At 41.5% G+C, this 12521-nt stretch overlaps 1 protein-coding gene across 1 annotated transcript; it reads left to right on the forward strand.

The window, feature by feature from the left end:
- The first annotated feature begins 2974 nt into the window (after nucleotides 1–2974).
- LOC148040636 (uncharacterized) lies at nucleotides 2975–9917 on the forward strand. The gene is made up of 2 exons (XM_087701486.1): nucleotides 2975–3626; nucleotides 9435–9917. Exons 1-2 carry the CDS (start codon nucleotides 3260–3262, stop codon nucleotides 9800–9802), a joined length of 735 nt encoding a protein of 244 aa, XP_087557612.1. The 5' UTR covers nucleotides 2975–3259; the 3' UTR covers nucleotides 9803–9917.
- Nucleotides 9918–12521: the final 2604 nt, after the last annotated feature.

The following is a 12521-nucleotide window of genomic DNA, read 5'->3' on the forward strand; positions in this document are numbered from 1 at the left end:
TGGACTAAGTGGACTATGTGGAACAAGAAATGGAGGTTTCCCAGAGAAGCTCACTCAAAAGCTTGCTTCTCGCATGCACTCGAGGAATGGTATTGCAGGCTATCTAACATACAAGAATAAGAGAACTAGAAGGGTAGCATAGAACAAGTGGAGCAAGACAAAGAGAGTAGGAGGAGGGGGGACAGTGCAAAATAGGTGGAGGTAGAGTCAAAGTTGGGTAGCTTGGAGTCACTCTTACATAGGAAAGTTAATCACCCCATTCACAATGCCAAGGATTGAAGATGTAGACCTTGCAAAGGATAATACCAATTCATGCACCCAACAAGCTGATGTTGTACAGAGGAAGATGATAAACTTTCTGAGAATGATCGATCAAAGAATGATGCATAGATGTGATGATCATGCCATGACTAGGAGCATGACCATTCAAGTTTTTGTGTCCCATGTGCAATAGCAAAGGTTTCTTTCATGTCACTCGTGCATTTGCAACACCTACATATACATGCATTCGCAAATAGATCTTTAATGGTAACATACCATTAGAGCACAAACAATATAGGTATTACAAATCTACTAGTATTATAGATAAGGGTCCCATTTAACAAGAACACTATATTAGAAAATTTGGAAATTTCCATGCACTTTGGGAACCCCAATACCTTAATTATTTGGCCACATGGTCAAATATTGTTGTCTTACTTAAAGGTGGAGTCTATCCTAAATGCTATATAAGCTACTTTCCCAAATCCGACTTTCAAATATGGATCAAGATTTAGCCATGTGGTTAAATATTTATCACTTATTTGAGATTGGGACTTGGAAAATTCCCAAATTCTCTAATATGGTGTTCAAGAAGGCCTCTTGTGAGAGCTATTAATGACATCTTTTGAGTTGGGGATTAGTCCAAAGGCAAGTGTGAAAATAATCATTCGCTCTCTCTCTCTCTCTCTCTCTCTCTCTCTCTCGTCCAATGGCATGTCTTTGAGTTGGATGATGGAATTTCAACCAATCATTTATTCCTCTCTTTAGATATCCCTCCTAATAACAATAGCTAAATTATTTCTTTGTTTGGATGTTGTAGTTACAGCTTCATTGAAAGCAAGGTTGCCTTTCTAAGTTACTAGCAAAGCTTCTCTCTTTGTTTGGTTGTAGATATCAAGAAAGATAGTTTCTAGGTTTCAAACATATGTTAACATTTGATTTTATGATTTTAATCAAAGTTGGGATTTGATGTTGTGTAGAGTGGGTGGCTCTTTAGGTACGGTTGTGTGTTGTGAGCCCAATGGTAAATAATTTTGGAGGTTGATGATGGCATTATGTTATTCTCTATTTAGTAGTTGTTATTTGGCTCCCACTCACCTTGGAATAGCTACAAAAGGGTGACTAAATAGCTTTGTGTAGTAGTCATTTGGTTCACTCCATAGAGCTGTAATTTAATTTCCATTATTCAAGATGTACCATATGCATTTAATGGCCAACATCCCTTCCCTTTGAGTTGTAGTAGGTAGATACTATTGGTTTCACCCATCCTATGAATGTGCTCATACTTAGTGTGAGTTAGTCAAAATTTTGGGTATGATGAATGGTACTTCTTCATTTCTTACATGTATGAGTAATGTATAACCAAACACATGCTTCATCTATTGATAACTCTAAGAGAAAATCCATGTTGCAAAAGAAGAGTTACAAAATGTGGTGTTTGTTGTGCAAGGCATTAAACAACCATTTAAGAGTTATTGGTGTTTAGGTCTCATTTTTGGGATGGCCCAATAGCATTTGAGGAATAGTTAAGCGTTTTGCAATTGTTGCACATGTAATATGGCAAAACACATAGATAGGGAACGGATCCACTTTACTTGCTTAAAAAATATTGCAAAAATATCACTATGACATGTTCATGTTTTTAATCTCCAATTATTTTAGTAAAACTAATGGAGAGATGTTCCTCTAGTCTCTATGTCTATCAAATTATTGTAAATTATTGGAGATTGATCATATTATGGTGTATTGTAGTTGGCTATAATATAATAAGCCAACTTTGTGTTTATAAGACAAATATTGCCTACCCAAATAAAAGATACGCTTGGCTGCATGATTATTAAATTTGATTATAGGAAAACTGGGGTAACATGTGATAGAAGAAAGTTCTAAAAACCATTTGCCACCTCTACTCTTCATAAAATGTGCATGGAGCCCTCTTTTCTATCATTTAAATATTTGGCGTTTTTGTTAATTATATGGTGAAAACCCATCATAAGATTATGAACGAAGCAATGTGGGTATCCTAGACGATGTTCATGTACCAAACCATGGTTTTTACTTTAATTGTGAGAAGCATTGGTTTAATGAGCTATGCCATGTAGGGCAGAAGAGTGGTCCATGCAATGGAGCCATACCATGGCTGATCTTGGTAACCATGAAACTTGAAAGTGGCATGGGACATGAAACACAACATGCAACCCATAAAAAGTATGCTAAACGTGGGGTGAAAACTACACAATTCCATAGTCAACGCGCGGGGATTGAAGGATACAGATTTAAATTTTAGAGCTTAAGTAAGGAACAAAGTCAAACGGAACCGTAGCTCGGGGTACGAGCATGTGTACATGTGAGCCCATAAGCTACTTTCCAGAAATGACAGCTGTTACAAATTGCGCGGGCAACTTGCTCCAAGTTGTCTACATTTTCATAAATAACGAAGTCAAAACCAACCATAGCTCAAGGTGAAATTAGAATGCCTTGTCAATTTAGCCTACTCCAATAAACAGTGCTTAGGCAACTTGCGTCGAACAGGCTAAAGTCAAGAAGGTATCCGCGTAAACGTGTTCTTGCTGCACGCTATGATTTAAAAACATTATATAGCTTTGACCAGTCATTAGCAACAGCTACCAGCCTACCACTAGATTGGGGTGGGTGGGTCCTCTGCCGTTACATGAACTCGCATGATCCAGATATTTTTAATGCCTCCCGTTGGGCAATGCAGTAGCGCTGGACTACATATTTCTGTCACAATGCAGCTGAGAGAGAGAGAGAGACAGAGGCAGAGAGACAGAGAGAGCTAGGGCTGGCGCTATCCTTCTCTGCCCTCTACCGAGGCTCCACCTGCTCGTATTTCCCAGAGTAACCTCTATTCTGTCTCTCTCACACTCCTGCACAGACACACACACACACACAGAGAGAGAGAGAGAGAGAGAGAGAGAGAGGACGCCGGGGTCCCCGACTCTCAATCAACCGTGGTTGCCGACTGTCGACGGTGACGATGGTGCAGTCTTCTCGGCGCGCATATAGCAGTTGCACACTCCATGACTCATTGCGTTCTCTAATGGTGCTGGTGCTGGGGATCTGCTGCTGCTGCTGCTCCACGCCATACATGGTGACGAGGGTGTCGTCGGCGTTGACGGCGCAGTGCAATGCGGAGGCGCAGCTGATATTGGCGGCCTGCAACGGGAGCGATGCGACGGTGTGCTGCAACCAGATGGGTCAGGTGCTGGCAACGGACCCGGACTGCTACTGCCAGTTCGCTGCCGAAAATAGCAGCGACACGTCCGGCAACGCCCAGCTCCTCCAATTCATGCGATCTGTCTGCGTCTTCACCGTCCCCCCGTCCGTTGTCGCCTGCCTTAGCGGTAAGGGCTATTCCCCTGATTTCATTAAGAGAATAGGAAGGATTGCGAATGTGCCAGTTCTAGTTCAGTCGTGAGATTCGATTATATGGTGCTCAGGGGCATTGGCAAGTCCCACATTTAGGTGATTTTTTGAATCTCGAAAAAGCGAGTCAAAGTTCAAACCAGTACCCAAGCATACTTTAGTCGCAACGCTAATAAGAGAGGTAGGATGGAGGGGCTAAACATGACAAAAGGATTTGAATTCATTTTAATCAAGCCACCACATAACCGTGGCAGTACACTTATGACATAGTAATCTGGTTGTTTCGAGTAGATTGCTACCAATGCAAGGTTTGTGGTGTATTCTTTTTGTTGCCACAATGGTAGTCCCAAAGGTGTTCCTCTTTCCACGACCATTACACAATTGACCCCTCTACCCTGGAAACTTTATATGGTAACTTCCACGACTGCTAAAAAGGCTACTAACAAAAAAGAGAGAGGGACAAGTGAGTAGATGAAAGTTCTCGCCAATGATAATCTATTTTCATCACTTGTTAATTAATACTTCAATAGTTCTACAATCCAACTTGACACATGTGCGAGAGACAATGAGTAGAATAGTGAGCACATTAATAGCCTTATGGAACAAATAAGTTTTGTGGGTTGGAAGGGTCAAGGAGGATAAGAGCTCTGGATTGGGCTTCAAATGCATCTAGTAAACCCAATCCTTTAGATGTGAAGACATTTATAAAATACAAAGGCTAGGCAAAACTTTATCTATACCATCAAAGTGTATGAGAGATCTATATAGTTGCTTAGCATCCACACGGTGCATACATTACACGAACGTGACCATGTCGACTTGTGGGCCAAGTGCATGCTATGATGAGGTAAATATTTACTTTGATAGGAAAACTTCACCTATGCACTACCCTTTGTGTGCCCACTCTCTAGTGGTATGGCAATATTATGCCCAACAAACTTAGGAAACTCTCCTCTTTTTTCTTCTTTCTTACCTTATATGTTAATAATTTTCTCTACATATGCATGTGGTTTCTACATATGCATGTAGGTGTGTTTATATGCATGCACATGTGCAATATATATATGTTGAATACATGTGTAACACACACACACACACACACACACACACTTGCATGCACTCACGCTCACACATGCATGTGTGTTTGCGTACACACAAAGTTATACATAGATTGTGTGTATGTGTGTATGCACACACATGTATGTGTGTGTGTATCTCGGGGGGTTCAATATATATATATATATTCTTTATATAACATGTGTTCATGGCCTATTTATAAATATCCTAATCTATGAATTTTTCTTGAATTAAAAACAACCCTTTTCTATTCAATCTGTAAGTAACCCCTTTATATGACACCCTTTTGTATGTAAATTTTTTATAAAAATGATATTTTAAAAACACCTTATTTTGAACTCACGTTATATATACATATATTCATGAGTGATCCCCCTGAGATGTGTATGTACCCTTAGTTGCATATTGTCTCTTTTCTTGAATGTCTTGCAAAGCTAAACAAGCTTATTTATAATAGAAGCAATACATTGTTGTTGCATGATTTTAAGGTGGTATCTTAGTAATTCATTATCCTCAAATTCTTAAAATACATTTCTGTAAAAAAAAAGATTGGTTGAGACAATAGTCAAGATTCATAAAAACTATTTTAGGAGCTATTAATACAATGGTTGGAAGATGGGTATACTTGTATTTGAATGCTTAATTAACTAGTACCTTATAAGTTATGCATATTGTGATTCGAAGGGGCATCTAGAATATGAGATTTAAATTCCAATTAGGAAATGTGTTTTGTTTGTGAGTTGAACTATGATTTTTACTCCTTAAGAAGTACAAAAATAAATCAATCCATTAGTGGACATATATGGACTCTCACCACTAACCTAAGCTAAGTGGGTAAAATATTTTGTACACGGCCATACTCTTAGTATTCTAAGTTATAAATTTTTGTGTTGCTTTCTACAACTATTAATAGTTTGGTTATTCAAACCTTTCACTATGTCATTTATTTTGCAATCAATTTGCTCACCTACTAGATGCCCCACTAGCTTATATACATGTATATTGGGGTTCAATTCTTGCCATGTATCATTTTTACTCTCCTACTATTGGATCGATGTATTGGGGTGCACTACAAGATATAGACCTTATAGCGACGTTTAAAGTGACGAAAATACAAACAACAAAATTTGCCCCCGTCGTCGCAAAAAGCGTCGTTATTGACGACGCCATAGAATCGTCGCTATATACGTCGCTATATGCGTCGCATTTTGCGACGCATATAGCGACGCATATAGCGACGGTTGCAGAGAATTTGCGACGCTGATAACGAGGACAATAGCGACGCGTGCAGTAAATTTGCAACGCAAATAGTGATGGTAACAGAGAAAAAAAAAAGTGGCTTATAATGAAATTATAAAATTGATAGATGAAATAAATACATGATATCGCATAAAATGCGATTGGTACAATCATAAAACAATATCACTAATACATAGAAAATGTCTACATAGATCGGGCGACTAAAAACTAAAGGTATGTGAGCTCTAAGGATCCAAGGGCGAGCTATAAATCGTCGTCCCCCGAAAGCTCTTCCCGCTGTAAAGGAGCATCAAACGGATTCTGCAGAAAAAGAAACAACATATCAATTCACCATACAATAATGCATTCAAATATCTCATGGTAACTACGGACAAGAAAGATAAGTGACTTACTGGGCCGCCGCGTCTATACAATCGGTCGATCAATGATCTGAGACCGTGCCTCTCTGCATATCGAGTCTCAAGGCCTTGCGGATCGCGATTTGTAATGGAGTGCTGCAAAGAAAACAAAATGCTAACTGTTAGAAACATGATTGTCAGTACAAAGAATATCTCAAAAAAAAAAAAAAGCAAAACAAAAGAGAAACTTACAAAGTCCTCCAAATATGTCCTATGGCCGCCACTCCCAAGATGATGTACCGATCTGGCCTCGATTGGTGCCCTCGCTGCCTCTCGCTGCTGACTCCAACGTCCTGGTGAATTTATAGCCTCCTCCCTTAGTCGATGCCAGTCGTCTGCATCTAACCACTCGGGCTTTGGAGCCCCACTCTTGATTGCCTTGCGTGCGTCGGATCGTCTATGTGACATGTATGCACGCATGCAATCCATCATCCAGCCCGTAGAGAATCTATCCACTGCGGCTGGCACCGGGAACTCCTCGTGCAAGGATGCTACTATGTACTCCTTGCTCCCCTCCGGTATGTTCCTCCAATGATCCAGGACGTTGTGCCAAAAAACTTGTTGGCACAACTCCCTCATGCGAGCCATCACCCTCCTCCCCTCATCATTCATGATGATGGCTCCTGACCTGTCATCCACTAGGTATCCATAATCCCTAGGAGTGTGCCTTGTATGGGTCCTCTCCCATCTCCGTCCACGCTCCTGGGCATATCCAGGAGACCCCTGAACATCCGGTGTACCGACGGGGGTACCCTCTCTCGGAGTGCCACTCAAAGGGGTGCCACCAGAGGGGGTGCCACCAAAAGGAGTGCCACCAAAAGAAGTGCCACCAAAAGGCGTGACATCTGCCGACGGTTGCGCAAAAGCCGGAGTAACTGGAGTGGACGTCCCCACAGGTGTGACAAATCCTGGAGGTGACCGAGCTCCAGCTGAACGACGAGACGGAGACACCGCGTCCGTGTCTCCACAGCAGCACTCCCCTGATCCTCCTGCAATCGCAGTCCCTCCCTCTGGCCCAAGTCGCGAGCGTCGAGATCGTCTGCTCGAAGCTGAAGCATCTGATCGCACTGAAGCTGATCTAGCAGAGAGCCTTAACGAAGAACGAGACAGCTCCTGATCTGCAATCTCTCTGAATCTCGCGAGCTGATCTGGAGACATACGTGCCATCATCTCCTGAAACTCCTCATCGCTCATCCCTCAACTCATCCTAAAAATGTCGATACCTGCACAGATAAAAAATAATGTTAGAATAATCAATTTAAACTATACAAAGCACATTAATATAAATCATTTTTGAAAAATCCCTCTTAAAATGCATATCTTATCTACCTTTATGGAAGATCTAAACAACGAATTGAGTAATACAATTCTCCAAGAATGAAGTATTCTATGGTCCCATGTTAATCTCCTGACACACCTCTGCATACACTGGAATTATCCTACTCATAGTCATAAGACCTGAGAGAAATTATCCTATACTCAATTTAAGGGTTTCTTCTTCTATAACAATAATTTTGGGTTCATTTTGATGAAGTACGTGGCCGTATGCAAAGCACATTGCATACCATCATCAATACGTATATTATCTTAAATTTCCTTCCCTTCCCTCTCCCTCTCTTTCTCTCCCTCTCCCTCTCTTCCTCTCTTTCTCTCACCCTCTCCCTCTCCCTCTCCCTCTCGTTCTCTTTCTCTCCCTCTCGATCTCATTTCCTCCCTCCCCCTCCCTCTCCCTCTCCCTCTCCCTCTCCCTCCCTCTTTCTCCCTCTCCCTCTCCCTCGCTCCCTCTCCCTCCCCTTCCCTCTTTCTCTCCCTCTCTCATTTCCTTCCCCTCCCCCTCCCTCTCCCTCTCCCTCTCCCTCTCCCTCTCTTTCTCTTTTTCTCCCTCTCCCTCTCTATCTCTCTTTCTCTCTCATTTCCTAAACAAGCAAAAAATAAAGTGATTTAAACATCCTCCAAGCAAAAGGGAGAGGGAGAGATACAATGCACTCTCCCTCTCTTTCTCTTTCTATCCCTCTCTCATTTCCTTCCCCTCCCTCTCCCTCTCGCTCTCTTTCTCTCTCATTTCCTCTCCTAAACAAGCAAAAAATAAAGTGATTCAAACATTAAACAAGAAAAAGGGAGAGGGAGGCAGAGATAGAATGCACTCTCCCTCATTCTCCCTCTCTTTCTCTTTCTCTCCCTCTCCTATTTCCTCCCCCTCCCTCTCTCTCTCCCTCTATTTCTCTTTCTCTTTCTCTTTCTTTCCCTCTCCCTCTCCCTCTCCCTCTCTTTCTCTCTTACTCTCTCGTTTCCTCTCCTAAACAAGCAAAAAAGAAAGTAATTTAAATATTAAACAAGCAAAAGGGAGAGAGAGAGAGAGAATGCACTCTCCCTCTCTTTCTCTTTCTCTCCCTCTCCCTCTCCCTCTCTTTCTCTCCCTCTCCCTCTCCTTCTCTTTCATTTCCTCTCCTAAATAAACAAAAGAGAACAATTTAAACCTTCAACAAGTAAAAGAAAGAGAGAGGGAGACTCACCAATGAGATATGGCGAGCGTGGGCGGCTTCTCTTTGCAACGAGGGCTCCTCCTCTCCTTCGCGAACAACGACGGTGGCGGTGGCGGCGGCGGCAGCAAGTCTCTTCCTCCTATTCTCTCACAAAGCCTTGGCTCTCTCCCTCGCTCTCTCCCTCGGTCTCGCTCTCAAAAGGCGAAGAAAAGAAAATGAAAACGGCGCTCTGGTTTCGACCACGCTTTTTTTCCCTGCGGCGTCGCAATTGGCCGGTTTTTAAAATTAATCCATGAATGCATGTGATATTAATGGTTTACATATATGATGAACCCTGCAAGATTGTAGGTAATGATCAAGGAAATAATTGGTTTTTATCTTTTCTTGTAATATTGGTTATCTATTATGGAAAAAATAAACACTTTTTATGGTTTAATTGTAATAGAGGTCATCTAATTATGCAAAAAGAAACATTTTTAATGGTTTAATTGAGGCATATAGGAGAAAGGAATATCTAAAAACATTATAATGGAACTTACAACATTTTCATTTCGTTGAGTGGCTACAGGTGAAATAGCTCCACCTCCAATTGGAGCATCCCCACCTCCAATGGAAGCAACCCCACCTCCAGAGTCAACTACGATTTCTCCACCTCCAGTGGAAGCATCTCCGCCTCTAGACTCAACTACTCCAACTCCCAGTAAATCATATCCACCTCCACTAACTACAATAATGGAATCACCCCCACCTCCTATAGATGTTGGTACATCTTTAACAAGTCCACCTCCACCACCTTCAAATGACAATGGCAGTGATAATTCAACAACTTCAACTACTCCAAGGACAGGCTTATTTCGTAATCAAGCAAGTGCATTATCACTAGTACCTTTTCCTTTCGTTGTACTGATATTGGCAATAAGCCTATTACTTGTATAAGTATTGCATAATACTAGTACATTTTCCTTTCATTGTATTGATATTGGCAATAAGCCTATTGCTTGTATAAGTATTGCATAATATTTTATATGCATAAAACAAAAACCTTCATTCATTTTCTCGTTTCGAATAGTAGTATTGATAGCTACGTGAGGAATATTCCTTGCATAATATTTTTTAAGTAAACTAGGAAAAAAAATCAAGTCTCTTTCCTCCTTTCAAGTCGAAGGTATCCACCCATTATAAATTGACAAGTTATATCCTTGGTTGCATTTCCATGAATAGTTCCATTATCCTTAATTTTTAATGATCGAAAGACATGACACCTTATGAATCAAATAGGAAAGTAGATTGTGTCTCCTAATTTGAGCTAATGCAGACAATGTATGATTGAGATTTGTGATTACACAGTTGATGTCATCCATCCCTCTCTATGGACAAACCAAATACACCTTTAACCACCTTATGCAAGTTTGGTAATATTTGCATAATGTTCGCTAATCTCATGACTATACTCATGTTTATCCAAAATATGCTCAGGGGTGCACCTCTAAAAACAAAGGTGCAACATGTGCAAGTAGGGAAAAGCTTACTATACTTAATAAAATCTAGCAAAGTCACAAAATGAGATTTATAAAAAAAGGCTTCTTTAATGCAATCTCAAATAATCTAAAAACTTCTTAGGAAAAAGAAGTCATTCTATCACACATAAATAAATGTGAGCAGATGCTTTATAAAAATATAAACAACTTAAACTAGCTAGATTGATTAGAGTTGTTGGCTAGGCCCACTAACCACACTTCGCAAACTAGGCCCACTAACTACACTTTGTGCAGTTTGGTCGTTGCAAAGCTCACGAGGCTACATCTCACTTGCCTTGCATTTTGTGACCAAAGGAAAAGGAACTGTGACTATTGCCTGGTTGGTTTCCCTTTGCTCAATAAACCAATAAACCAAACAATGTGCTTTGCTCTTGATAAACACCACACTATCTCATAGTTACTTCCCTTTGCTCATAAAATATAAATCAAACAATGCACCGCACTCCTGCAGCACCTTGGCCCACATAGCACGTGCTGGTCAAGGTCGGACATTCCAGAAAAGCTGCACTCTTCTGCAAAACGGGCACATGGGACTAGTGCGGAAGCTTTCGGCCCATCTGGCCCTGATCAGAGGAAGGAAGCTTGCGGGTGACGAGCCTCCGTCGCAGCCGGTCGAGTCTAAAGGAGAGGGAGGCATCGACCTTGAGCCTCTACTTCACGGTTACGCTGACCCCGATAGGTATCGGATCGTCTCACCTGCATGCTCTTATGACGTTCATGCCATAGACCAATAGCCATTCCCCGCGTTCCCTCCATGGGAGAAGGACCAGCTCAGTTCTAGAGCAATTAATCACCGAGGTGGACAAGACAGCAAAGTCCATCGACTGCTTGTCGACAACGACAATCGAAGCATTGTCAATAGCGAAAAACTGAGACTCTGAAGCCTCTTGTGGATCTTGCGCAATAGAGGATCCGTGATCAAGGCGAATACGAGAGGTGCAAAAGGGCTTGGGCTGCCTTGGGAAATAGATGTCCTGAGTTGGAAGGGCCCCGAAAAGTTGCCATTAATATTAACAGTAGCCGAGGCATTAGTGAATAAAGCACTTACCATTCTTGAAAAGATAGGAACAAACTCGAGAGCAGCCAAAACGCCTTTGATGAACCGCCAACTCACATGATCGTAAGCTTTGTCAAGGTTCATAATGACTGACCAAGACGAAATCATCATGATGGGCGAGGGCGCAGCCCATACAGAGAACCAGATTTAAGATTGTAACTTGAAGTTTACAGCGAAATACCCATACTGTTTGGGGTGGATGCAGATGTTGGATAGAGGGTGTTTGACTCAGAGGGCCAGGGCCTGGGCCTTGGCACAAACTTTGTAAGAGCAATTAAACACTGCGAGAGGTCTCCAATTGGAGACCTGGTGCGGGGACTTCGGGGCTAGCTTAATTAAACCTTGGTCGTGTAGAAATCAGGAGTAAAACAACGAAACGGGAAATAATCAGATCTCGCCAATACGCGGTACATCAGAGTCACGGGATGCCTCATGACGAAGAGGCGTACTGCTGTTTTAGTTTATGGCAGTTATGTATTATTTAATGTGTTAATGATGCAACCATTATATCAAAGGTCGATTGACAACATGCCCCCTTAATGGAAGCATCATATAGAGTTTTCAACTCTTATCATTCCAAGATTGCCACAACAAGCATCATGCTTGTCAGCAGGAAGTGCCCTTGTTATAAAAAATCAGCCCGCATCTCTCTTGTAGGCACGTGCTGCTCCAACAAAAGCTTGTTTTCTTCAATCATCTCCCAAATGAAATAATACCTCATATCGACATGATTTGTCTTCTGAGAGTGTTTGGGATTCCTAGCCAAAAACACACATGAGAAGTTATCACAAAAACTCTTTAATTGTGGTCTATCAATTAACTTCAATTCATCTAGGGGCATTTGAATCCATAACCCCTCCTTTGCAACCAAAGAGACTCCCACATATTTGGCTTCAACTGAAGATAAAGTCACAACAATTTACCTCTTGGATTGCCATGTAATTAGTCCACCAGATAATAGAAAGACAAAGCCAGAAGTAGATCTATGTGTGTCAATACTCGCCCCCCAATCCGAGTCAGACCACCGTACTAAAGTAGAAACATGTCGAAGGAATTGATC

This window comes from Lygodium microphyllum, chromosome 2 (assembly GCF_053477565.2).
Source record: "Lygodium microphyllum isolate KBCC chromosome 2, Lygodium_microphyllum_v1.1.10, whole genome shotgun sequence".
Lineage (NCBI taxonomy): Eukaryota > Viridiplantae > Streptophyta > Polypodiopsida > Schizaeales > Lygodiaceae > Lygodium > Lygodium microphyllum.